The sequence below is a fragment of the Chinchilla lanigera genome, unplaced genomic scaffold, assembly GCF_000276665.1.
Source record: "Chinchilla lanigera isolate Chin_1 unplaced genomic scaffold, ChiLan1.0 scaffold00006, whole genome shotgun sequence".
NCBI classification, from domain to species: Eukaryota; Metazoa; Chordata; class Mammalia; order Rodentia; family Chinchillidae; genus Chinchilla; species Chinchilla lanigera.
In genome coordinates, this window is record NW_004955407.1 from 36,475,834 (window position 1) to 36,503,114 (window position 27,281).

Below are 27,281 nucleotides of genomic sequence, written 5' to 3' on the forward strand. Positions count from 1 at the left end.
TGAAATAAATTTATTACAGTAAAAGACACATTGCTATTCATCCCCCGTAAAATATACTGTCCCTTTCTTTAAACACGCTTATCCCATCATTCTTGGCACTTTCTGAAGCAGTTCTGCTTTTTTTTTTTTTGCAGTTCAGGCTGGCCTTGAGCTCACTTTGTAGCCCAAGGCTGGTCTTGAACTTGCAACGATCCTCCTGCCTCAGCCTCCCGAGTGCTGAGATTACAGACGTGTGCCACTACACCGGGCTTCTGAAGCAGTTCTTTCATCAGTTTTGTGAGTTTGTGAATTGTGATAAAAATGTGAATGTGCTGCTGAATGACATCCAATGGAAATGCAGCCTTGTAAAAGCATTATGGTGTGTCTTCATCTACCACATTCACTGAATCTGGCACTGGTAACTTCTGGCTTTCCCCAGTCAAAATGACCCTGAAAAGTAAACCTTTGAGTTGATTCTGGACATTGACACAGGTACGACAGCACAACTAAAGACATGAAAGAGGACTTCGGGGTTGCTTCTGAAAACAGCAGGGAAGGTGGAATAAGTGTGTTCAGAGTGAGAGGAGTATTTTGAGAGAAATTTATGATAGTGTGTCTTTTACTGTAATAAGTAAAAATCCAAGTGTTCACTCTATATTTGTTGATCATACCTTATACCTCTGTGTTCCCATTTCCACAGAAAATATGCCACTAGTGTTGTTTGCCAATCTTTATGTAGTTTGGTTTGCAATTTGGGATCTTACTGTATTTTATTCTATTTGGACTTACTCATAGAACTTGCAGGTGTGATATTATATATATATATATATATATATATGTATATATAGGTATGTATATGTATTTGTTTAATGTCTTTTTGAGACAGGGTCTCACTGTGCAGTTCAGACTGGCCTTGAACTCCCTTTGTAGCCCAGGCTGGCCTCGGAACTCGTGTTGATCCTTCTGCCTCAGCCTCCCGAGTGCTTGGATTACACACATGTGCCACCACATCTTTTTTTTTTTAACTACTTTTCATTTTCAGTGTGTTTTTGTGAGTGAACAGAAAGAAGTATATGGCTGGAGTATCCATTATGTTCAGTGTGTACTTATTGAAGCTTTAATATTCCCTCTTCATACCAGTTTTTATTTTTTTTCCCTTTTTCTCTTTTTTTATCCTTTTTTTTTTTTTTTGGTGTTTTGAGACAGGGTCTTATTATGTAGTTCAGGCTGGCCATGAACTCACTATGTAGCCCAGGCTGGCCTCAAATTCACAGCAATCCTCCTGCCTCAGCCTCTCAAGTGCTGGGAGTAGAGGCATGTGCATCACTACACCTAGTTTTCCTTGTCATTCTTAACACTTTGTATGATACCTGCCCCTGCACTGAGTATAGTATTCTATAGACTGTAGTCTATTTATTTTTGTAGTATTGGGAGGCAAACCCAGGGCCTAACATTTGCTAGGCAGGTGTTCTGCCTATGAGCTATAACTCTAGACCTTGGTCAATTTTTTTTTTTTTGCTTTTGTTCCTGGAATTGAATTCAGGACCTTGCACTTGCTAGGCAGGCGCTGTGTCACTGAGCTTTATCCCCGGCCTGTAGACTGTAATCTTCCATGAGTCTTGTTTCCATGGAATAGAAACCACCTTTATTAAAGTGTTCAGGTTCTCTGTGTAATACGGACCCCAGCTTGTCTTTCCAGTCTCCTCTTTGCTGTCCGCATATTCCCACACCTCCAGAGATGTTGGGAGTCGTTTATGCCACAGGCATTAAGCTTTCCGTGAGCACACTGTCTGTCTTTTTCTAACCGATTCTGTATAGCCTGGCATATAGTAGACACTTGGCGCATAGTGCCTTTCATCATTTTCCAGCTGTTGTATTATCTCATCATCAGAGTGACATTGTAAGCTATTATTCATCTTTCTTAAATGGCGTTGTATAAATTGCCCAAAGTTACATAGCTATAGATGATTAGTTGTAACAAATGTCTGTGTGCCTCTTCTGTGGCACACAGGTGTTTCAGATAGGAGAGATGGGTAAAGGAGTAAAGCAGAAAGTGCTTTGGGTAGGGACTGTCTTTGTGGCATCCTGGTTGCCTGGCGCGTAGTGTAATACATGTTTTTAGTATGAAGTTGTTAATAGAGGTCATCAGTGATTGTAATTTACTAACAGGTGGCAGTGTATTCCCTTACTTATTATTGTTTGTATATAAAGGTAGAAATGAGTTTCATAAGATCCACTTTAGGCCAGGGTAGTGGCACACATACCTGTAATCCCAGTGCTCGGGAGGCTGAGGTAGGAGGATCGCTGTAAGCTCAAGGCCAGCCTGGGTTACATAGTGAGACCCTGTCTCAGAAAACAAAAACAATAACTCCACTATGTATTTTTCGTTGGGAGAACATATTATCAGAGGTCATTATGGGAAAAAAAATTTTTTTTTTGTCCTTTTTGAGACAGGGTCTTGCTATGCAGTTCAGGCTAGCCTTGAGCTCACTTTGTAGCCCAGGCTGGTCTCGAACACTCAATGATCCTCCTGCTTCAGCCTCCCGGGTGCTGAGATTACAGGTGTGTGCCACCACACCTGGCCATATTATGGGAAAATTTTTATGCAAGTGTAATAAAGCTTTGTTGTCATGGATCTCTAGGCTGGAGAAGAAAGTGTGAACCCCTTCTTTCTCTGCAATATTAACCATCTGGATGGACTTCTGAGTTGCTTAATGAAGTATACTGATAAAATGTAAGATGTTAGAATTTACCAGCCTCTCTTCAAATTCAAGAAGGCAGATTATTTTAGAAGAGGCAGAATGTTTGCTTTAAAATACTGTGCAAACAGGTACATTGTAATTTCTCCCTCATATTTGTGGGCATACAAAATGTTGAGGTTAGCTGCTGTTGCTTAACAAACCTAGCAATACTCAGCTGGCCGAAAGCAGCACATTCATTTCTTGGCTGCAGTGCTCTGGTTGGGCAGAGCTTGTCTCCACTCCTGACAGCGTCTGCTGCCGCTGGCCATTCGGAGACCGCTCAGGTCCTCACACAGGGCTCTGTTTCCTCACATGGGTGGTGTCCTGGGCGCCATCCACTGCGGCGCTTCACCTTGCACCCTTGGGCTTTCTCACAGCTGCTGGTAGGGAGAGGGACTTCTTACCTGGTGACTTGTTTCCAGAGGTGCCAAAAATCGAAGCCACCAGACTTTCTCCAGGCTCATTCCTGGAACTGGCACAGTGTAACTTTTACTAAAGTCTGTAGGCCAAAAGCAAGTCACAGGCCAGCCCCCGTTTAAGGAGTGGGGCCCATACAAGGTGGGGACACGGCAAGGGCAGCTTCTTAGGGCCACCGAAGAACATTCCCACTGCACAAACCCAGTGTCTTCCTGAAGGAGAAAATGGAAAAAAGGTGACCTCGTGATTTTTAATGGCCAGTTCATTTTATAATGTGGTGATGTAATTGCCTTTTTACTGTAACACTTTGAAGTAGATGTTAATACTAATATAATTTTTCCTATTAATTTAAACTGTATTTGTATTTTGATAGGGTTCATGAACAGATTTGGGAATGGCAAGAGGGGATAATGAGTACTTTATGAGATATTCAGCTCCTAGTTAGTTGTACCTGGGTTAAAGAACCAAAATCTGAGATAAAACCCTGCATATGTACTTCTGTGAGATAAACGATATAAACCTCTGCTTGGGACATACTACAGTCCCTACAACATCTCAGAAGTTTCTGCAATAACCTGCTTGTCCTTTGTGCAGGGGAAGGAGAGACAGTCTTGGCTTTGCTGTAGGACTCAGTACAGCCCAGAGCCTCCCCATAGTCCTGACTGCCCCAGGAGACTTCTCCATCGCAGCCCAGGCTGGTGTGGGCTTTGACTTCTTTAGTGATGTCACTCCGATTCCAGCCTGAGAGTGGTCATGCTGTCTGACTAGGGTTTGGTGCATGTAAAGTTTTGGGGAATATTGTGACTCATAGACCTATTCATCAGGTACCTCTGTAAAACTTACTAAGAAATGCAGATTCTCATTTAAAGATATCCAAGTGTCTTAATAGAAGTTTTGGTGGTAAGTTTGGGAGTTTTATTTTTAGACCCCACAACATCTATTCTCAAGGAGGATGATATTACTTCCCAGGGGAGCAGAAATTCTTGGGAATGGGAATAGAAAAATGTTAAGTATTATAATGGTTTGTGGCCCTCCAAGATTCTGCCCTACCTGACAAAATTTTATTCCTTATGACCTAATTTCTCTAAGGAGACTGTTAAGTTAATTTATAAAATTAACTATGTCTTTCTTCTTCTTCTTTTTTTTTTTTTTGGTTTTTCTCCGGTACCGGGAACTGAACTCATGACCTTGCGCTTGCCAGGCAGGCGCTTTTGCCGCTGAGCTAAATCCCCAGCCCCTATGTCTTTCTTCTGAGATGAAGGAAAAAAAGGTTGAGAAATACGTCCTGTAAGAGTTATTCCGACATTGTACCTGCTGCATACCACCTGTGCCACCTCCCTCCAGCCTGTGAGACTTTAGTTTGTGATTTTGATAGTTTTCAGTTTCACTAAGATTTTACTTATATTAAATGGTTTTTCCTTTTTAAAAATTCTAGAGGGGTGAAAGCATTTACTGTATGGGACTTTGAATGGGTGGTGTTGGAAACCATTTGTTTTTAATAAAAGATTCTGCAGTTTGTTAATGCAGCCAGCCAAGGTCCCTCGTGTGCCACAGGAAACAGGAAGTATTTCCTCAGAGACTTGTGCCACCTGTCTCTCCTGGGAGTCGTGTGTCCCATGTATCTTTCTCCTCTGTGTGCGGGCCAGTGGGAAGGGATGGGAGAGGGGCCTCAGTGCCCTGGCCCTTTAGGAAGGAGGAGTAATTACCTGAGTTTGCTGCTTTCTTTCTTTGCTTTTTGTGGGATACAAATGAAAATACTTTTTGATAGTTGGAGTTATTGAAGGGGAGAAGTAGAAGAGGGGTTTCTGACATATTACCTTCCTTAAAGAAAACTCCCAAATTGTGATTTAGTTTTTACACCTTCTGAGGTAGTGTCAGGTTCTTTGTATTTATAGGTTTTCTGTGTCTGTTGTTCAGGCTTAGCAGAGTTCAGATGTAGTAAGGATAGCCAGAAACTGAAGGCCTCTGAATGTCTCCATGTACCTGAAAATGCATTGCTTGGCGACCGATAGACGCTGGAGCACATTATTTGTTGAGTTAGTGAATGAGATTCAAAGGTTACATTTTGATAACGTAATTCTCTCTCTACAATTTCAGGAGTCTAGTTTGTAGCATCACACTGAAGAGAAAGGCGAACTTAAAAGTTAAGGTGCCTGTAGTCCAGTGTTCTTCCTGCTGCCATGTTGTACAGCCTCCCTGGACTTCAGTGTCCTGTGCATAAACTTAAAAGAATTTTGGTAGATAATTCTTTTTTTTTTTTGGACAAGATCTCACTGTATAGTACAGGCTGGCCTCAAATTTAGTGCGATGCTCTTGCCCCAGTGGGACAGGGATTAACAGGCGTGTGCCATGTTGCATGCTGGTAGGGGTGTGTGTGTGTGTGTGTGTGTGTGTGTGTGTGTATAAATATATATATGTATTTTTTTTGAGTGCTCTTTTTTTGTCTTTTGAGACAGGGTCTCACTATGCAGTTCAGGCTGGCCTCAGCTCTCAATGATCCTCCTGCCTCAGCCTCCTGAGTGCTGGGATTACAGGCGTGCACTACCATGCCCAGCTTGGAGTGCTCTTTAGATATATCTAGTTTTGTGACCACACTAGACATGCGTGACACAGTTGTGGGAATTAGTTCCACTCAGCATGGAAATGGTAGTGTATTAAGGCAAACAAGCTGCTGTGATAGATTTGGTGGTTCCAAGAGTATCTGTTGTCTCAGGGGAAGTGCCCAGGTTGTTGTTGGTGGTTACCTCGCTTGGTCCTTTGAAGAGATACTTTTTCCCGGTCTTAGTCCTCCACTGTGCCCTGGGGTTTGGTCCTTGTCTGTTGCCCTTACACTGTTATACAGGAAAGTGAAGAGACAGAGCAGTGTTCACTTAGGGTCCTGAGACCCACAAGTGGCACTTTTTGCATTTTGTCCCTGAGAACTCACATGGCCATGGCCTTGCCCAGTTGCAAGGGAGTTGGGCAAGTTCAACTTAGTTGGGCAGTAGTGTCCTTGACTACTGTTTTGTGGAAGAAGATAAATAGTGCCTCCGCCACAAGTATATAGTTTCCCAGTACACTTTTGAGCAAAACTTTTTGCTTAACAGTTGCTTAGCAAATTATAGAGTTGGTACAAAGGGATAGTAAATTATTTTGGCAAGTGATAGGTAAAAATGTGAGGATAATATATTGAAAGACAAGTTTTAAAATTAATGAGAAACATAAAACTAACCAGCCCTAACTGATTATGCCTTTGTCTCCTTAAGGTGCAAGCCAGGTGAAGAGTCACAATTATAACTTGGCTATCCTCAGTGTATTCTTTGGTACATTTAGGTATGTGCTTAGTCATAAGCTATGTCTCTTTTTCAGAGGGTTAATCCTGTTTTTTTTTCTCCCATGCACTAGTTAAGTAAAGTTCTTTCTTAAATATTACCAAGCTTCTAGGGCTCTGGATTCTTATAAATCCCCAAATTTGGCCATGTGTCAGAATTGCCTGGGGTCCTTGTTCGACATGTAGGTTAAGCCCTACACTCTAGAGATTTTGATGGTTATGTCTGTGAATCTGAATTTTTAACAAGCCCCTCAGGGTGATTCTGATGCAGCTGTCAGTAGTATAGGAACCACTTCCTTAGATAGATACTTGATGCCTCAGTTACCTCATATGTGAAAGTGCATAATTATACCTGCCTGGCTACAGGTTTTGGAGACCATGAAGTGTTGTATTTTGAAATTGATAAAGTAAAAGTACTATAAAAATGTTAGGTGATATTATAAGTCAAGTCTGTGCCAAGTTTTGTGCTGATTTGTACACTAGACATAAAAAGTAAATAACTATTACTCCCATTGAGAAATAATTTGAGAAGCAACTGGTAGAAATACAGACTTTTTGATTTTGCATAATTTAGCAGAAACTCAAGATATTAATTGCCCATTGTAACTGCCAAAGAGCATGACAAACCAAATTATTTGTAGTTTTATTTTTACATGGTTTGACTTAATAGTAAAGAGAGAAAAATATGATAGGTGAGTGGAGATTTTTCTGTGTTTGGGAGCCAGTTTCCACCGAGGAACCTTTGGGTATCTGCCAGAGAGCAGCCCTGGCCGTGACCCTCCTGTTGCTCTGTTTCTGTTGGTCCATGAAACCAGAGATTGGTTTCCAGAAAGGAATCCAGCTGTCTGTTTGGTCAACATTCCAGTGGCCATTGGCTTCAGTGGAGATTGACCAAAAGGTGCTGGGGAAATCTGTCCTCTGCTTTAAGACTGGCAGCTGCTCTAAGAGTGTTTAATTAGCTGGCAGAGTAACTATTGTTTGTCAAAGTTTTGTAAGGGATAGGTAAAAGCCTGAGCAAGGTCATTACCTAGTGCTTTGTAAGTTTACAGTAAGGGTTTCAAAGTCCACAACTTATTATCAAAGTATTTTGTACTATACGTATAAATGATAACTAGACCTAGGAGGGGAAGAGGAAAGGTTGGAGATCCCCTCTTAGGCTAAATGTGTTTTGATCCCGTAAGTGTGGTGCTTTGGAAATAGCTCTTTCTGGTTTTTACCCAGAACTCCATTTTTTCTACTGTGTCTCAGGTGCAGCCTCCCGAGGGAGACTTGCCCAGAACACTAAGCCAGGACATGGCTTTTATGTGTGTTCTCCTGGACGGGCAAAATTCTGATGTCTCAGCTGACCCAGAGACGGGGTATGTATGCATCCCTCATCCAAGATGACTTACCTGTCTTTGGTGTTAGCAAACATTCATTTTCTATGGGCTTCATTTAGTTATTGGGTAAGAGGAAAACGTTGGGACAGTTTAGAGTTCTTTTCTCTCTAATCTTACATGCCTCCAGAAAAGAAAGTACAACATGGCAGGAAAAGATTAGAAATAAGGCCAGGGAAAGGAAGTCTCCTCTCACGCCCACAGTGAGTTATAGAGACAATTTGCCCCTGAATTGTCTTTCTCAGCCTGGAAACATGAGAATGGGGAATCTCAAGAGCTAAGATTGCCTCCTACCAGTGGACAGTTAGACCAGAAAGGCAACTGAAGCAGAATAGGCTTGACATTTTCTCTAGAGTGTAGAAGACGATCAGAGTCAGTCTGTCCCAGTGAAATGAGTCCTCCAGATCTTAAGAATGGCCACCAACCTAGCGTCTTTTGATGTTAGCCTCTTCTAATGCTAGGTGGAAGGAGTTTCATGTTTTATTATATAAGCATGTATATTTTCTAAGTATGAGCTAGATTCCATAGCAAGGCCATTTTATAGCATATTATATCAAAGCCCATCAGGGGATGGTATAATATTGTTTCCCTAGTGCTGCTGTCTAAGATTATAAACCACAGCAGTCAACCAAGGCAAACAGGTAAAAGAAGGGACGCTAGTAAGTTCAGCAACTAAGTCCACAGGCAACATATACAAAACAGGAATAAAAAATGTCCCATTTAAAGAAGCATTAAAACCTTATAACTTTACCATGTTTTTGACTTAAATTTGTCATCATTTTAATAAAATTATATGAGACAAACCATGACCAATTATAAGCAATGGGCAAAGACATAACATCATAAAATTTTTGATTAAGTGATTCACAATCTGGGTTCTGTGAAACAAAAGCAAACTCTTACTTCTGACCAATTATCTCGGTGGAAGACCTGCAAATGATATATGGGAATGAAACTCCTAACCTGCTAGATGTCAAAATCCCAGTTCATGTTGTCTAAAATTGAGGAATGAATTTTGGGAACAAGGGTGGTTAAGAGTAGGAAGAATTTGTTGAGAGAAAGAGAGCTTCTGTCTGGGAGGGACAGAAGGGGGCCCAGAAAGTGGGTTTCCCCTACATGATTTGAAAGACAGCAGGTGTCAACTTGATGCCTTCTATGAAGTACATTTTCAGTTAATCCACGTGGAAGACCCTGGGCTTTGTGTTTTGTGCAGACCAAGCTGAATAAGTCTGCCCAGAAGGAAGTTATAGTCTGGTAGAGAAGAGAACACTTTACAGAGAAGTCATGAGAGTGTTCTAACAATTGATTTCTTTTTAAGAATGAATCCTAGAATAAGCCAGGTTCTAAATATGATGTGCAAGTTTGGAGAGAGAAGAGGCAGTGTGAGGTGATCCTTTTGTGAAGAGCACAGCTTGAGATAGGAGACTCCCTTTCTTTTCTTTTTACCTCCCAGGGAGTAAGAGAACTTTCTGTAGGGCCCTTGCCAGCACCTGGTAGGCTAGTAAAATGATGGAAAAACTTGCATAGATTTAGGTTACCTCTCCTTCCCAGAAGTGATGGAAAGCAAACTAAAACTGGTTATGCAAATGGTGTGCTAGGTACTTTATGCCTGTCACTTTAATTAACCCCAGCAGCCTTGTGATTTGAATGAGGCATTATCCTTTAGTGGAAAGAACATGGGATTTCTCAAACCTGGGAGCTGTTGCTCATGGTGGGCCCAAATCTAGATTATATGTAAATACTTAAATTAAGAAACTTTGCCTGGTGAAACTGCTTTCTGAACCTCAACAGAGTCTTCCTCCCTTCTCAGCATGTTAGGTTTGGCTTGGTTTTGACAAGCATTGCTATTACAGCTAACCCATTGTGACATTTGGAATAGAGATCTGTAGGTTCATGATCAAGCTGGAGGGTATAGGCTGGGGAAGAGCAGTGTGGAAACCCTGCAGCATTTGGTAGTAAGGGATCCTTATAGGAAATACAAAGGTTGATTTATTTGACAAATATTACACCAGATGTTAGGGATGAAGTAGTAAAAGAAAAGACAAGTACAGTTTGTGCTTTTACATTGTTGACAGTCTTGGTTTGGGATTTTAACATTTGCTGATCACAATAGAATATGTGAAAACTTTCTTGAATGAGATTGTTTGAGTAGCTCAGTGTTAGGTTTTACGGAGCATGACAGAGGCAGAGATTTTATGAGTCTTTCACTAGTACTGTCGTTTAAAAGCTTGAAGGGACTCAACAAAAAGTAGTAAGATTGCAAATCATTCCAAATGAGATACTGACATTAAGCACAGTTTTCCATTTAGGAATATGAATCATCTAAGAATGAGAATACAAACTGGAACATTTTTCATAGGTGACAGAAGGATGGATATACTTTAAGACAATTTGAAAGTGTTTTTATTAACTTTCTTACATTAGTTTCCTGTAGCTACTGTAACAAATTACCATGAACTCATAGACTTAAAAACATCAGAAATTTGTTCTCAATACTCCAGAGGCTAGTAGTTCAAAATCAGTAGCATTGACCCTGAATTGTGGAGTCTGCAGGGTCAGGGCCTCTTATCCGTAGGGAGGCACAAGCGACAGTCTGTTGTGCGACTTGTCCAGCTGTGGGTGGTCACCAGCAGTCCTGCACTTGGGCATTGTCACTCCAGTGCTTTCCTCCGTGGTTGTGTTGCCATGTCTGGCATCTGTATCAGGTCTCTCACTCATATAAGGTCCCTTGTGTTGGCATTTAGTGTACACTGTGAATTATTAATACAAGATAATTACCTCATCTAAAGATACTGAGCTTAATCACATGTACTAAGAACCATTTTCCAAATAAGTTCCAGAGAGTTAAACTGTGGATATCTTTTGGGAGGACATTTTTTAGTTTATTATGTACTCCTGTAAATTATTTGGAAGACCAAGAAGGTTGCTTTTGAAATAATAACTTGTATGTAACTGTAGTTCCCAGTTATAGTAAGAGTTGCTAATCTATTTTATACTTTTGCAGTGTTATCCAAATTGGAAGGTAGCTCCCCAAATTCTGTCACCTTACATACTATTTGTAACAATAGATTTGAGCTACTTTTCTCTAAATAATGGAAGTTGCCGTTCTTCTAGATGTAGCTTAAGCTGACAGTGCTAATTTTTCAAAAAAATTATTTAATTTATTTTGGTGGTGGAGGATTTGAACTCAGGACTTTGTGCTTGCCAGGCAGGTGCTGTACCACTAAGCTATACTATACCCCTGGCCGACAGTCCTAATTTTCATCAAACACCAAAATCTAAATTTAGGGCACAGATATAAATTATTGGAGCTTATTTTATTGTTTTGGTTTTTTGAGACAGAGCCTTGGTCTGTTGTTCAGGCTGGCCTTGAATTCACTATGTAGCTTAGCTAGCCTTGAGCTCTCAGTGATCTTTCTTAGCATTTGGAGTGCTGGGATTATAGGCTTGTGCCGCTGTGCCCCATTTTGGAACTTATTTTAGAAACCTAGGAATTATAATGACTTAGAAGGAAAAGATTATGGTAGAAGAGTTAAACAACATATTATGATCACATTTTTCTAGAGATGTGTGCATAGTTGCATCATAGGTGAAAATATGTTGGCATAGTTGGACTATTTTTTATGTTATGTTTTAGGTTGCTGATTTTGGGCTGATCTAATAGCTCATTTTGAATAACATAAATGCATATACTTGGTGGTGTTAAAAAGATGTGAAGACTTAGACTAGAAGGTGCCAGGGAAGGGTTTTGTAGGCATGAACACAAATAGGATATGTTTATTTCTCTAAGTATTCAAAGCAACATATTTAGAAGAGCTTCTCATGTAGTTGTCATTTCTACTTTCTTGAGTCTGAAGTTTATCTGTAGAATCCCTTTTGTAAGGGAGGGTTTCTTTTGTGTTTTTCACTTATTGTGTATAAACTCTTTGCCTGAACTTTTGAAGGTGTTCTGTGTTTTGAGGAATATACACATTTGTTTTCAAATATTTATTTTTGTTTGTTTATTTAATTAATTTTGTCTTTTTTTGAGGCAGGGTCTCACTATGCAGTTCAGGCTGGCCTTGAGCTCACTTTGTAGCCCAGGCTGGTTTTTGCTTTTTTTGTTTGTTTTTCTTCCGGTACCGGGAATCAAACTCACGACCTTGCACTTGCTGGACAGGTGCTGTGCCACTGAGCTAAATCCCCAGCACCCCAGGCTAATTTTGAACTCACAATGGTCTCCTGCCTCAGCCTCCTGAGTGCTGGGATTGTAGGTGTTCGCCACCACGCCCAGCTGTTTTCACATATTTAGAGTCCCACTTCCCAGTTGATATTTTACACTTCCCATTACCCACTACTGAGGTGTGATGACTGTGAGCAAGGTTGAGTCTGTTTTCTCCCTTTGTGCATGGGTTGCCATGTGCTTTACTCCCTCTTACACATTATAAACTCCAGCTTAGAGTCTTTTACTTTTGCGTTCATGTGTTTTAAAGAAATTTTATTTTTGTTTTACACTGTCAGTTGTCTTTTAATGAAATTAATACAGGAAAAAAAGTCATTTATGATCATTTTTGCACTCATTTACAGTTTCTGGTTGTCTTTATCTCCCTGTGCAGATTTGAATTCCCTTCTGTCTGAAGAAGATTCTTCAGTACTTTTTTTTAAAGTACTGGGGATTTTTTAAAATTAGATTTTATTGGTACATTTTAGATACACATAACAATCACATCCACCCTAGAGAACTTGTACCTGTACATGAACGTGACGTAACTTGTTCTTCCCCACTCCTGTACCCTCCTCTTTAGTACCTCTTGTAGTGTAGGTCTGTTGGCATACACTTCTCTCAGTTTCTTTTAAAAATTTCGTATCTGCAAGTGTCTTTGTTTCAACATTGTGTTTGTGGGTACTTTTCACCAGGTGAAGGGTTCTGGACTGATTGTTGTTGTAGTTGTTGCTGCTGTTGTTTTTCAGTCACTCTAGTGTGGTGCCCACTGTTCTCTGGCTTTGTTGTTTGTGGTGTGATGTCACTGATAGTTACTGTGCGTATTTCCCTGGGTATATAGTTCCTTTTTTCTCTCTGGCAGCTTTCTAGATTTCCTATATATCCTTAGTTGTAAACTGTCTATGGTATGCCTGGTGCGGATTGTATAAATATTTTTCTACCCCTTTGCTACTTTTTCTTTGATTTCATGTACACATGTGCTAGAAAATTCGTTTCCCTGCTACAGGTCTCTTCTTACTTTCTCCCCCTTCTTCTTTTTTTTTTTTTTTTTTTTTTTTTGCTTTTTTTCCGGTACCGGGAATCGAACTCATGACCTTGCACTTGCCAGGCAGGTGCTGTGCCGCTGAGCTAAATCCCCAGCCCCTCTCCCCCTTCTTTAGATTGTGTAATTTCTGCTGATGTGTTTTCAAGTTTGCTGATACTGTTTCTGTCTTCAGTATGCAAATCAATTTATCTAGTCCATTTTTCATTTTGGTGTTACATTTTACAGTTTTAGAGGAGTTTTCCCCCTTTTTCTGTGGTTTTCGTTTTTCTGCTAAGGTACCCTGTCTGTTCACATAGTACGGATCATATGTTCCTCTAAGATTTTGAACACAGTTTCTTTGCTTGTACAATAACTGATTTAAAAGTCTTTTGTTCAGCTAAATCTAATATCCATACTGGGGTTGACTGAATCAGTTTTTTTCTTTCTTTGCTTGCCTACTAATTTTTTATACTCTATATAAGGGAGTGTGTGTATCTATACCTCCCCCCCTTCTAAGAGTGTTAGTTTTTGTTCTAGAAGTCTCTTTGGTCTTTGATTTTTGTATAGGCCTGGTTTTGTTTTGTTTTGTTTTGTTTTGTTTTGTTTTTGTGAGACAGGATCTCATTCTGCAGTTCAGGCTGGCCTTGAACTCACTGTGTAGCCCAAGCTGGTCTGGAACTCACAGCCATCCTCCTGCCTCAGCAATCCAAGTGCTGAGATTATAGGTGTATATCACCGTGCTGTCATTAGGCCTGGTTTTATACTTCATGAGTCAAAATCTGTGAAAAACTCAAGGTAGTCTCTGGGCCCTCCCTAATATGGTTGGGCTTGGCTTCCAAAGTGGGTGTTCATACGGATCTTGCCTGAGTTTAGTCCTGAAGAGGGGAAAGGAATGTTAAGGAGGTGTGATATGTGTGGGTTCATGGTAAGGAATTAATTGGCTCATGTTATGGAAGCTGAGTGTTCCCAGAACACAAATACTCCCAGAATGCTTGGCCAGATGTGTCGGTCCTCCATGGGCCAGTCAGGTTGACACACAAATTTAAGCTAGAATCTCCAAACAAGCTTTCAAAATGATCATGAAAAGGAAATGATTTGAGTCAATTCCAGACCTTGAGACAGTCACTACTGAGCAACGCAGACAGGACTTCAGAACTGCTTCGGAGGGGAAAGGATGGTGGGACAGGTGTGTTCAAAGGGAGGGAGTACATTTTGAAAGGAATTAATGGCAATGTGTCTTTCACTGTAATAAATTTTAAAAAACCCTGAAACACTGATTGTAGTTTTTGACCACCCTGTGTATGTGTGTGTGGTTTTTCTTCTCTCTCCTCTTCTCACACCATTACCTGCCAGTCCCTTTGCTCTAACCAGAAATACTGCTCATAAAATTTTGCTGTTATCTTTCTAGACATTTTCCTGTGCATTTTATTTACATGTAAGTGGTCATGTACTTATACACATATTTACAGATCTGTGTGGCATTGTACAGTAATTTCACTTATTAGTTAAAATGATACTTTGAATCACTGGTGTAATAAGCATGTCTTTTCATTTGTGTTTCTTTCATAAGTAAGCAACACCACCGTTCTAGACCTTAGTTTCTATCCACATCTGGCAAAGGATGGATTTGTATTAAATGAAATTTAAGTTGCTGTGGTCTACATCGGATAATAAATTCGTTGTTAATAATTTGTATTGGATATAAAGAGTGTGCTCTTCTGTATAAGAGAAAATCTGAAGAAAAAACAAAAAACAAATGTGACTTTAGGTAATGAAAATAAAATAAATTTTGAGGGAACTTATTAGAATGTGCAGTTTTTTTCTTTAAGAGTGGCCAGAAAATTGTCTGCTGACTCAGTAATGCAGTTTCTCTCTGTGGTGGACTTTGGCACTGGGAAGTCTGAGCTGTATTGATCCCCCTTGAAGCTAGTTGATGACATCCAAAAGGCTGTTTGCTTCAGCTCCCCAAGTTTCCGCATCACAGCTGTGCATTTGTTAATGCATGAGTGATTCTAAAAAATGTTTTAGGAACCAAAACTTACATAGATAAATTTTTATTAGTGAGTTACTTAAAAGCAGCATTTCAGCCAGGTGTGGTAGCACACATCTATAATCCCAGCACTGGGAAAGGCTAAGGCTAAGGCTGAGGCAGGAAGATCACTGTCAGTTTGAGGCCAGTTGAAGCAACATTATGAGTTCAAGGCCAGTCTGAACTACATAGTGAAACTCTGTCTCAAAAAACGAAAACCAGAAGCAAACCAAACAAAACCAAACCCAGTATTTCATGTTTTCCCCTTTCCCAAAACAGATGCAAAAGACCAAAAAGAACAGCTGACAAGATTTTCCTTAGTCATGGAGTGTTGATAAACCTCATTATAAAATATCACTGAATTTTAAAGTTTCTTTTAGTTTGTTGCTTTTGTCCATTAGTTCACTTACTTTTTTTTTTTTTTTTTTTGGTTTTTCTCCGGTACCCGGAACCGAACTCACGACCTTGCGCTTGCCAGGCAGGCGCTTTTTGCTGCTGAGCTTTTTTTTTTTTTTTTTTTGGTTTTTCTCCGGTACCCGGAACCGAACTCACGACCTTGCGCTTGCCAGGCAGGCGCTTTTTGCTGCTGAGCTGAATCCCCAGCCCCCTAGTTCACTTATTTTATAGTTTGATAATTGCTGTACTTCTAACACTTTCATCTACTCCACTTTTTTTTTTTTTTTGGTCCTTTTGAGACAGGGTCTTCCTGTGCAGTTCAGGCTGTCCCTGAGCTCTCTTTGTAGCCCAGGCTGGGCTCGAACTCATAGCTATCCTCCTGCCTCACCTCGAATACTGGGATTACAGGTGTGCACCACCATGCCCAGCTTTTCCACTTTTATTTTTTAAAACCTTTTAATAATGAACTTAAAACATACACAAAAATAGAGAGTAATATAATGAGCTCTCATATCTCAGTCTCCTGCTTCAGCAGTTACTAGTATTTCATTCATTTGATTTTCTAATAGTTTTAAATTAGTAATACTACATATAAAATACTCTCTAAAAAGGTGTTTTCTATTTAAAAGGAAAAAAATATTTCCAACCTTTATCTAGTTATAGTTGTTTATATAGAGTAGATAATTGTATAAATTTTTTAAGCTCATGTAACAGTTCCCTTATGTAAATTATTAGCTCTTGTGCTGTTTGCACTGAGTTGTTACAGAGCTAATAAGCATTAATAGTGAATCTACAGCACTCATGCTACAGTGGGCTGTTTATGTCATTGAAAGCTCTGAGAGGTTCGCCATCACTCATGCTCATTCATTCCACTTTTAGATTGCAGGTATCACCTGTGCTTGTTAACTCATCTTAAATACTTAAAAATCTTAGCTCACTTACTTGCTTCAACAGTGACTCAAGTTAGATGTTGGTTTGGTGATTATGATTTGCTTTCGGTCCTTTACTGGCAGTCAGCTGTGGCCATGGAGCTCTGCTTCTGGAAGGTGAGATGAACTGGGGGTGGGGGCCTTGGGGGCAGTCATGATGCAGGTACCGCTGCAGCAGGCAGGTTAGGCAGTAGGGTCAGTAGCAGGAGAGTGTGCTGGAAAGCATTGGCTTTGGACTTGAGTGTGGAGCTGACAGGCAGAGGTGTGGACAAGGGAGACTCGGGGAATAGCCTGAGCAAATCAGTGGTGTTTGGGGAATGGGACTTTGTCCATTGTGGCTCTGCCAGAGACTGGGGGAGAGCCTGTAGTAAGAGAGAAGCAGAGATAAGAGTAATATAAGCTACAGCAGTGCACTTGACCTTTGAACAGTGCAAATTTGAACTGTGCAGGTTTATCTGTGGGTTTTGTTTTTTTGAGATTTGCAACAATTGACATATAAACCGAGTAACCTAGACATATCAAAAAAATTAAGAAAAAGGTGAGAGCCCCTTTCTCATGTGTGACTTTCCTCCTCCTGTGCTGTGGTTATAAGAATTTAAATGATATGTTTCACAGTAGTTTCTCATGTCGGGTGTACATCTATATCATAATGGCTTTTTTGTTGGGTCTTTTTATTTCTAATAACATACTTCTGTATTTTCCAGCATGAAATGGTTTCCTAAAAGTAAGATTTTAATGAAGAAAACTCTGTAGGAATAGTTACAGTTGCCAACATTCATGTTTGTACTGTATGTACATTTGGAGATCATAAATTGAAAAATAAAATGTGAGATTTAAGCTAGAAAAATTTGCGGAGATTTGTTAAAAGTTCAGTTTTGGAGGCGGAGAAGTAGGTCTGTGCCTCTGGAAAGTGCTTTTTAAGGCTATGTATAGCAGTTTTGTATTTGTTCTTTTATTTTTCAGAGTCTAGGAAAAACCAGCATGAATTTAAGTTGGTAGAGAGGAATTTAGGATTATAATTTGTAACTAAGGGTTTAAAATTAAAAGAGTAATTTTATCATATGAGTTATTCTCTAAAATATATAAATTTTCACCATATTTAGAATTTCATTTTTCTTAAGGACAGAGATGGCCCATAGGGTATTTAAAAGAATTTTCTGGGCCTTTATTTTCTAAGATTTACTTTAATATTAATACTAACTCTAGTTCTTTAACCTACTCTGGGTCTCTTGGTAATATGGAAAGTAATAAACAGTTGTACTCTATTAAGGTTTATCATTTTGACTGAAATGATAGCCCTCCCCCCAAAAAGAAGAAACCACCCCTGTAGAGCTAGAGGACTAGCATGCCAGTGTAGTAATTGGTTTGCAGGGTTGTGAATGAAGTCTAAGAAGTTGAATATTCACTTTAGTGAAGCCAGTGGAATTGAAGCAAAGGTGTGGAGATGTTGATGCTTAAAATTTTTTTTTTTTTTTTGGTCTCTTTGAGACAGGGTCTCACTATGCAGTTCAGGCTGGCCTTGAACTTACTTATGTAGCCTAGGCTGGCCTCTAACTTGGAATGATCCTCCTGCCTCAGCCTCATAACGGCCGAGATTACAGGCGTGCGCCACAACACCTGGTTTAAATGTTAATAACAAGCCATATGTGTTAGGATTATGAGAGTCTGATTACTGATGAGCACCATGCTAGTTAGTTTTACAAATTTTGTTGATCAAGAAAATTCAGGGTGGGGCTGGGGATTTAGCTCAGCGGCACAGTGCCTGCCTGGCAAGTGTGAGGTCGTGAGTTTGATTCCTGATACCAACCCTCCCCCCAAAAAACAGAGAAAATTCAGGGTGAAAGTTTTTAAGGATCATGATGACTCTAGGTTTAAGATTCTATTTCATCATGAAGTACATGTTCATGTGTAGGAAAATTTAGAAAATACAAAGGGTAAGAAGTTTCTTATAGTTCCTCTTTCCAGAGGTAACTGTTATTTATACTTTGTATGTACTTTATACTTGTTCTGTATATGACCTTTTTCTTCTTTTTGAGGCAGGTCTTGCTATGCGGTTCAGACTGGCCTTGAACTCACTTGTAGCCTAGGCTGGCCTCGAACTTGCAGCAGCCCTCCTGGCTCAGCCTCCTAAAAGCTGGGATTACAAATTTGTGTTGCCACACCTGTCTATAACTTTTTTATTTCCTTTTTTCAAAAAATACCCTAGATCTGCATACAGCTTTATAAAACTTGCTTTTTCTATATAAGTCTTTGGATTTTGTTTTGTTTTGTTCTGTTTTGTTTTTTTGAGACAGGGTCTTGCTATATAGTCCAGACTGGCCTCGAACTCGAGGTAATCCTCTTGCCTCAGCCTTGGAAGTGCTGAAATTACAGGTGTGTGCCATCATGCCCAGCCCTTGAATAAATCTTTTTATTGTTGCTATTCCACTATGCCAGTCTTCTCATTGAACATTTCTGAGCTAACGTGAATATGAGACCTAATAGTCCCTCTCACCTAACAGTAGATATTATCAGTAGAGTGAGTATATAAGATAGGTAACAAAATCATAATGGTACATAATTAAATGCAAATTAGTAGGGAAGGTAGAGTGACTTCAAATTGGATGAGAACATTTGAAGTGGTCTTGAAGATGGGCAGGTGTCAGGTAAGGAAGGGACAAATTTTAGGTAGGGCTTACATGACTTGGGGTTAATGCAGAAGATGATTAAATGCATTTTATGGGATGCCATGTTGAACTTTTGAGTGAGATTTGACTGAGTGTTCCTACGTTGTAGAGGAGTTAAATCCAGGTTGGAAGCCATGTATTTCAGGAAGAGAGAGGTGACATTTATGTGCAGGATAAAATAGGACAAGGGGTAAGGTGTCACTAAGCATAGTAGCTCCCAGAGTTGCCTGTTTGGAAACACCTGGAAAGTCTCAAAAACAAATTTTTGAATCCTTTGTCTGGGCTTCCTGAATCGGGATTTTGGAGTATAGTTTGGATCTAGTTTGGGAGCCTCTGCCTTTGTTTCTGGCACACCATCAGGCCATCAGAGAGGCCATTTGTTGTAGCTCTAGTGAAATACAGACCTGGAACAGAGAGTAGAGTGGGCATGGAGAAGAATAAAAAGTTATGAGGCATTTTTTCAGATTGATAGGATTCAGTAAAATCATTTAGAGGAGATAAAGAAGCCCGTAGTTTCTAGCGCGGTCGCCTTGGGAGTGGCAGTGGTAGGAGTAGAGAAGGACGATTAGACTGGGGACGCTTTAGGCACAGTACGCCCAGGTAGTAATGCGGCAGAGTAGGCAGCTGTCCAGCAGCTTGTTGGATGAGATGGCAAGCGGACAGGAGAGAGACAGTCTAGACGCTTCTTGCGGTGGCGCATGCCTCTAGTCCCAGCTACTTGGGAGGCTGAAGGAGGAACATTGCAAATCCTAGGCCAGCCTGGGCAGTTAGACTGTGTCTCACAATTAAAGGAAAGTAGGGGTGAAGTGGGGATGGAGGTCAGTACTCCTGGGTTTAATTCCTTGCACCCCCAAATCTTTGGGTGGTCAGGGTAGAGCAGGAGGCAACATCTGAGGTTAGGGCTAGAAGTAAGAGACATGGACATCCAATTTGAAAGATAATAAGTGTCTTGAAATACAGAAGCACAAAATTTAGGATTTTTTTTTCAGGAAGTGACATTTCTCCATAGCAAAGATTTTCTCTTCACAAAAATATAGCAAGGAAAATAAGTAAAACTAAACTCATTTTATTACTCCCTGTAGTGGGTTTGTTGGAAATATAAGCTGTTAATGAGAGTGTGTGTTTTGGGTTATTCCTGGGCCTTGTTATTTTCTGTATTTCTAAAGTACAAAGGTAATTAAAAGCAGTGGTTTACAAATTATATATAATTGTATACATATATAAGTACATATAACCAACTAAGTATATGTATGCATACACTAATGTAAATTAATTATATATAATATTTTATATATAAAAGTCTGTATGTGTATCTGTCATACTTTATAAAGATCACCTCATATAGAAAAGTCAGACAAAAAAAAAGCTGGGCATGGTGGTGCATTCCTGTAATCCTAGCACTTGGAAGGCTAAGACAAGAGGATCTCAAGCTCGATGCCAGCCTAGGCTACAAAACGAGATCAAGCCCAGCCTGAACTACATAGTGAAATAGTGTTCGATCTGAAAACAATTTCAGTATAGATAGTTTGAGCACATTATGTGTAGGTGGTATAAAGTATTATCTGTAAGCAAGCACATCAGTAGAAGAGATTTTAAAAAATCTTGATGACTCTTTGTGTTTTGTTCGTGTTGCTCTAAACCCGTTAGCGATGCAAGGTTTAAAATTCGTGGTAGTGAATCAATGGGGACAAGCCAGTTACCTTCCATTGGGTGTTTGCTTAAAATATGTTTACATCTGGGCAGTGGAGTACCATGCACTTATTAAAATGGTGATGCAAATATAATCATAATATAATATCTTCTAAATGAAAATCATGGGAGGAAAATTTGAAGTTTTAAGTTTTCTCATCTTTTTTGCTTTGAAGTTTTAAATTTTCAGTGGCATAAAGACTCATTGCTCAGTGGTTCTAGCTTTTGAATAACATAATTACATGTAATTGGGTTGGAATGGTGGCATGATTCTTTTTAAGGGGCATATACAGTTCTGATGTGAATGGGCTATAAAGAATGAAGACGTGAACGTTAGGTCCAGTTTACCAAGATAAGATCTGTAGAAATGGAAAGATAAGGAAAAGATCTTTCTGAGGTAAAATCTATAAGAATTTGTGGATTGTATGTGGGTAGGGTAAGGATAAAGAAAGCATCCTAGATGACTAGTAATTTAGCTCAGGATATTGGGCTGATGGTGTCACACATTAGCCAAGATGGAGAGTTCAGGAAAGAGAATTTTGTCATTCATTCATTCATTCATTCATTCATTCATTTTGAATTGGGGAACTAGGGAATTGGTAAATGTACTTTGGCATAGGGATTGAGCAGTGGCTGTGGAGTCAGATTGCTCGGGTTTGCATCTTACCTCTGCCATTAGTCATGTGTGGCTTTGGGGTGACTTGATTTTTTGGGACCTCAGTTTCTTGCAAAAATAAGAACGATAGTGGTACCTGTTTTATGTGATTATGAAGATTAAGTAAATGAAAGTAAAATATAAAGTACCCTGAAAAATAACTGGGACGTGCAAGGTCGGTTCACTGAGATCTGAAATGTGGGCCTCAAACTGTGGAGAGAGCTGGGCTAGAAATGAGCCTGTGTGACTTAGGTCTCCAGATGTAGAAATTTCCTCGTACATGTATCTACTTTATATAGCAAGTAGTCTGTAGTAGTGGGAGTTAGATTCCTGAAAAATTCTGGGGTTTGGGTTCTTTCAGGAACTCAAAATACAAGAGAATAAATAAGTTGATGGGTTGAAGGTCTGTATAAACCTGTGCAAATCATTATAAATGTCATATATAAAAACATTCACTGAAGATAAAGTACAGCAAAATAGTTTACTTAATTTGAATTAAAGACAGGGTATCTATTATTTGTATTACACTTTAGTAACTTATTAAAGTTAAGAACTGTGCTATTTTATTTGATTCTGCTTTCTTATAAACTTTTTTTCTTACTAATACCATCCATTTCTGATGAAATTATTCAAGTTGGCAAAGTGTTGTAACATTTTATAGGTGAAGAATGTGATATAAATCAATCAATCGTAGCAAGAGACAGAGTTTGTATTTTCTTTCCTCATGCCTGTGCCAGAAATAGACTGATCATTTTTTAGGGAATTAAAAAATTTTAAAATATTTTTTTAAAAAGAAAACTATGGCTTTGGAGCGAAAATTGATTCTTGGTGATTGTGTTATTTTTAGAAATAAACATTCTGATAAATACATGTATCTTCACAAGTGGGTAGAGCAGTTGACTAGAGTATTATTTGATGGTATTATAGCAGTGTCTGAACTGGATAGTTCTTTGGACTGAATCTGGATTAAAGGCAGTGATTTCAGACACAGGCGGCAGTTCCTAATTTCAAAACAATTAACACGCTTAATCCCCTATCCCTGAATTTCTCCTCTAGTGAAATATCTCTGGTTGCAACTACTTCGGAGTATAAAGTTGGAGCTTTTAAAGAACCCAGAGTTTAAAATAAAAGGAGAAATAAGTAAATCAATATTTGGAGTTTGATATACTTGTTTATGTATGGACCACCCCACTCCCCAACCACCTGAGTAGGTGTTTTTCCTCTTCTTTCCTTCACTGTTTGGAATTCTACCAATAAGTTCATTTGGGCGTAATTAGCATACCTGTTGGAAATTTTAAATACCTGTATTGAAGGGAATTAGTTCAGTCAACTTGATTTCCTATAACTTACCTGAAATGAACTATACAGAGGCAATAAGAGCTTTGCATGGTATTTAGGAGAGTTGAACAAATGAGAGAAAATGATTATTATGTAGGATAATTGGGATACATTAAGTATAGGGAATTATAAGCATTTAGAAGTGTGCAAAGGAAACTTTTAAAACTTGTGGCATTGGACTAGTTCCTGCATTTCTTTCGCAGGGTCCTCAATGCATATGATAAGTAGTATCTTTTGGGGTTAGTAGGTTTCTTTTAGCTAGCCTGGGAATTTGACCAACACAAGCAACATTGTTCCATTTGGAATACTCATTTAATTTTATAGTATCAATTTAAGAATAAAAATTTTCACTCATCTCGTAAGTTAGATTTTTTTTTTTTAAGCATGTGCTTCATTTTGTTTCTTTACGTAATCTGAGTTGGTAATTGTGTTCATTTTTTACCAGTCATGGAATTTGCTGTCAGTCATAAGTGCCAGAGGAAGCAATAGTAGGGATAGGTCACTGTAAGAGGACTGCAATAAAATAGAGAAGACACTTGGAGAGCCAAGGACATGGGGGCTTAAGGGAACAGTTGTGGGAAGTGACTCTAAATTTATTTATTTATTTTTTATTATCATTATTATTTTTTGTCTTTTTGAGACAGGGTCTTGCCATGCAGTTCAGGCTGGCCTTAAGCTCACTTTGTAGCCCAGGCTGGTCTCAAACTCTTAAGGATTTTCCTGCCTCTGCCTCCCAAGTGCTGGGATTAAAGTCACACACCTGGCATGTGACTCTAAATTTAATGGAAAACAATAGGTTGAAATGTTTTTCTTGTGAAGTAACTTCTATTATCTCTGCTTTGATAGTGATTATGAAAAGTGAATTCACATTCATAGTAATTTGTGTCGATAAAAATTACAAAATGTAGACCCCTCCCATAAATCGTACAGTGGAATATTCCAATTATTTGATTACTAAAAATAGCACATTTTCATTGGTAGTAGGCACATTTTAAAACTGGTTTTGCTTTCCCTGACAGTTCATTTTATATGTAGTTGATTTTGATTAATGAAGCCTAAAGGAAATTATTCGAGAAAGTGTAAATGTTAGTAAACTAATTTTACAAATTTAAAGTAATGTTATCTGTATGTTTGGGGTTTGTAGTTACATTAGATATTCCTCAACTAGGGGTAATTGTCTTAATCATTATCTCTTATCATAATCTGTTTTTCTTCACACAGTGTTATAGTTTTGCTGCTGGACTCTTCCCTCCCTTCCCCCACCCCATCAGGATGATATGAGACTTGAAAGAAGACGATGCATACAGGTGACTCAAGTTTTGAAATACAGTAAACTATGGCTAAGAGAATGTGGGAACTGATGGTATATTTTGAATGGGGAGATTTCTGAGAAGCAGTAGTTAGTTGGGGAAATTATGTAGATCAGTAAATAGTTGGGAGATTTGTTGAACTTGACTTTTGGACTCAGTACACCGTTGTAGTGGTGTTAATGCAAATAAAGCATAGTAATTATTAGTACCTAAAAAGTACAATATTAGCTTTTATACTTGAATATGTCTCCCCTAGGTCCCTATTAAAATGTAGCAGATCTTTTATGGGAGTAGATAATTATAGTATATTTTAGATAATACTCTGATAATTATGGATATAACACTCATATCATATGTATGATTTCTTTAAAAATGTGATTTGTGATTTGTTTTTTTATTATTCTGTCCTTCCCTGCATCTGTTTCTCTCCTACCTTCCCTTTCATCTGTGTCATTTGCATTTATACAGAAAAGCAATATAAAGGAATTTTTTAAAGAATGTTTTTGATTGCTTTATGACTAATTGAGATGATCTTATTTGTATATGGCACAATGGAGGCTACTCTAAATGTGGCTTTGTTCAAACTTGTGAAAACACAGTGTAGCTAATATGTAAAGTGTTACTAACTTTTGAACATACAAATCTTGATTAAGTATCTAATTGTTATTGGTATAGCGGGTTTGTGATTTGGTTTTTATTGATTGGGACTTTCTAAAAGAAAAATATAATTGGTTTTTACTATACTGTGGTATTTTAAAATGTAATACTTTGGATATTCCATTTTGTATGAAGAAGTTGCTTGCAAGTAGTATTCCTAGATTATAAATTGTAGCCTAAACAGTATGTTTACGAGGGACTCACCATTTGTAAGGCTAATGGTAATTCTGCTGTAAATCAGTGCGACTACAGATTCATTTCTGTAATGCATCTCTCACACAGGTGTGTAGGTGTGTCTTCATTATAAATATGCTGGGAACACGTTCTGGCTTAGTGGCTCGTTATTAAAATCAATCTGATGCTGAATACACTGTCATATAAAAGTAAACGAGTATAGAGAAACTTCTAAAAGAGATTTCTGAACATTTCTAATTGTTGGATATTTAAGTTTGACCATTTGATATATGGCTAGTTCCTCAGCAGTGTCAGCTTCCAAATTGCTCCTTGGGTCTCACAGTGCACATTGGCTGTACCAAGTGGATGCATACTTTGAATGGAAATCAGTAGAGGAACAAAGTATTATTTTAATGCCTCATGGCTTTGTTGGTGAATATTACTGACTTTGGAATTTTTCTCTTATGAATAAGATTTTGAGGGGGCAAAGTTGCTTTTTATATTCATAAGGTATGAGAGACCCCCAAATACCTGTTTTTCTTGAAAGACTTGTGACTGTAATGGAATTATAAAAAAAAAAGTAAATACAGTTTGTAAAAGTTACCTACGTTTGCTTTATGAATGCTAAAAAACAGTAAAAATTCTATGGTTTAGATTTGTGATATAATCCAATCTCTTAGTAGGCATTGTAAAAGATAACGACATTTTATTGCCTTACAAAGAAAAAAAAACCAAGACAGAAGATCTAATTTACTCTAATACATTTATTGCCTGTTAGTGTATTTCCCTTTGTAACAGGTTGAAAGTTAATAATTGTTTTTGAATATAAAATTAACAGCTTTTATAATTATCATTAGTACAGCGCTTTGCTGTTATATTACTTTGTGCACATTTATTTTAGCTGACAGAATTATGATACATAAAAGCCCATAAGGAATTTTTCTGAGAGTTTTCTAGAATGTTTATGCATACTTGAAAGTGGATACTTTGTTTTCCCCAGGCTTTGTTTCTCCAGCAGCCATGGTTGATGGTGCTGGCTTTTGTCATGTTGGTTAAATACGATGGCAACTTACTTTTTCATACCATTTCAGTGGTGGAAATGTAGGTTCAAGGATGATGGAAAGGACATTGAAATAGGCATTGGTTCAGGACCTTCCACAGTCAAAGTTTAATAAATTTCTATGTTAACCAGGGGAGGTGATACATTAATTAGCTTAATCATTTCACATTATATAGACATATTGTGTTGTATACCTTAAATATGTAAGATGTTTATTTCCCAATTATACTTTGGTAAAAGTGGGGAAAGAAGACTTACTGAACACCAAGGCAAAGACACAGTTTAGTGTATCTCTACTACATATATGAATAAGCTTTCTTGTGCTTGTTAAACTCGAGGTGTTTTTCTTTGCATATTTTAAAATGTAGTTAGAACATGAATAAGGTAAATTTGGGTTTTCTTTTGATTTTTTAAAGGAGAGTGACTTGGAAGCAAACATTTATTTGGTTAGCATTTTCTTTATTGCAAATATAGTACTGTAATAGGTGCTGTGCCTGCAAGGATCCCTGCTTGTAGGGAGCAAGAAGCACAATTCATCTGGAGGGACAGGTGGATATGTAAACAGGTGGTTCAGTGAACGTTTGTGATACATTGTAAAGATGTAACTCTTGAATTAATGGCATCTGGAGTAAAAATAGAAAACCTTTTGGGCAGTAAGATACTCAAGAATGGTTTCAGCTGCCATACGTAGGCCTGTTCTTTTTAAGATTCTTTGTGTCCCGTTTCTTTCTTGAGTTCCAAACTTAAGTAACTGCATCCTGGCTGTCTTCCCCACGTGGACTTCTGCCTTTCAATTTAATCCCCTTGATCCTTAGCGATACAGCACCATCCCACGCGTGCACACTGTCTTCCTGGGAACGGAGGAATAACCAGATTTGGTTTATTTGAGTGTAGAGTCACTCTTGAGATAGATTTGGAGAAAGTTGCTGCCTCAGAGATTACATGCTCATGAGCGCAGAGGCTCTTCTGTGAAGAAACCTACTCCTTTTATTTAAGTCACTACCTTTTCCTTTTATTTTTGATCCATGCCATTAACATCCCATGGAACATTAGTAGGGAAAATCTGTTTGATATAGTAGTTGATACTACTCTTTATTTTTGTGAAATGGGCTTTTTACCTGTAGTAACATACAAGTCACTTTAAAACTTGGAGTAGTTTAAAGCAGTTGTGGTGAACCTATGGTGTGTGTGTTCTTTTTAGGATGAAAGATGTTAACGTGTGAGTTACTTTTTCTAAACTAAAACCTCAGCACTCAGGTTTAATTGAGTGTTGGTACTTTGCGATAAATAAGTGGGTTTTGGGTTGCAGTTTGGGCGCCCAACCCCAGAA

At 38.6% G+C, this 27,281-nt stretch overlaps 1 protein-coding gene across 5 annotated transcripts in view; it reads left to right on the forward strand.

Moving 5' to 3' along the window:
- Dyrk1a (dual-specificity tyrosine-(Y)-phosphorylation regulated kinase 1A) overlaps positions 1–27,281 on the forward strand; it is a gene marked incomplete at its 3' end in the record, with an annotated part of 132,313 nt that overhangs the window by 19,206 nt on the left and 85,826 nt on the right. For 2 of the 5 annotated variants that reach the window (XM_005375749.2, XM_005375750.2), the window contains 1 exon segment: positions 23,972–24,057. In XM_005375749.2, the coding sequence (XP_005375806.2) occupies positions 24,048–24,057 (10 nt within the window). 5 annotated transcript variants of the gene reach the window in all.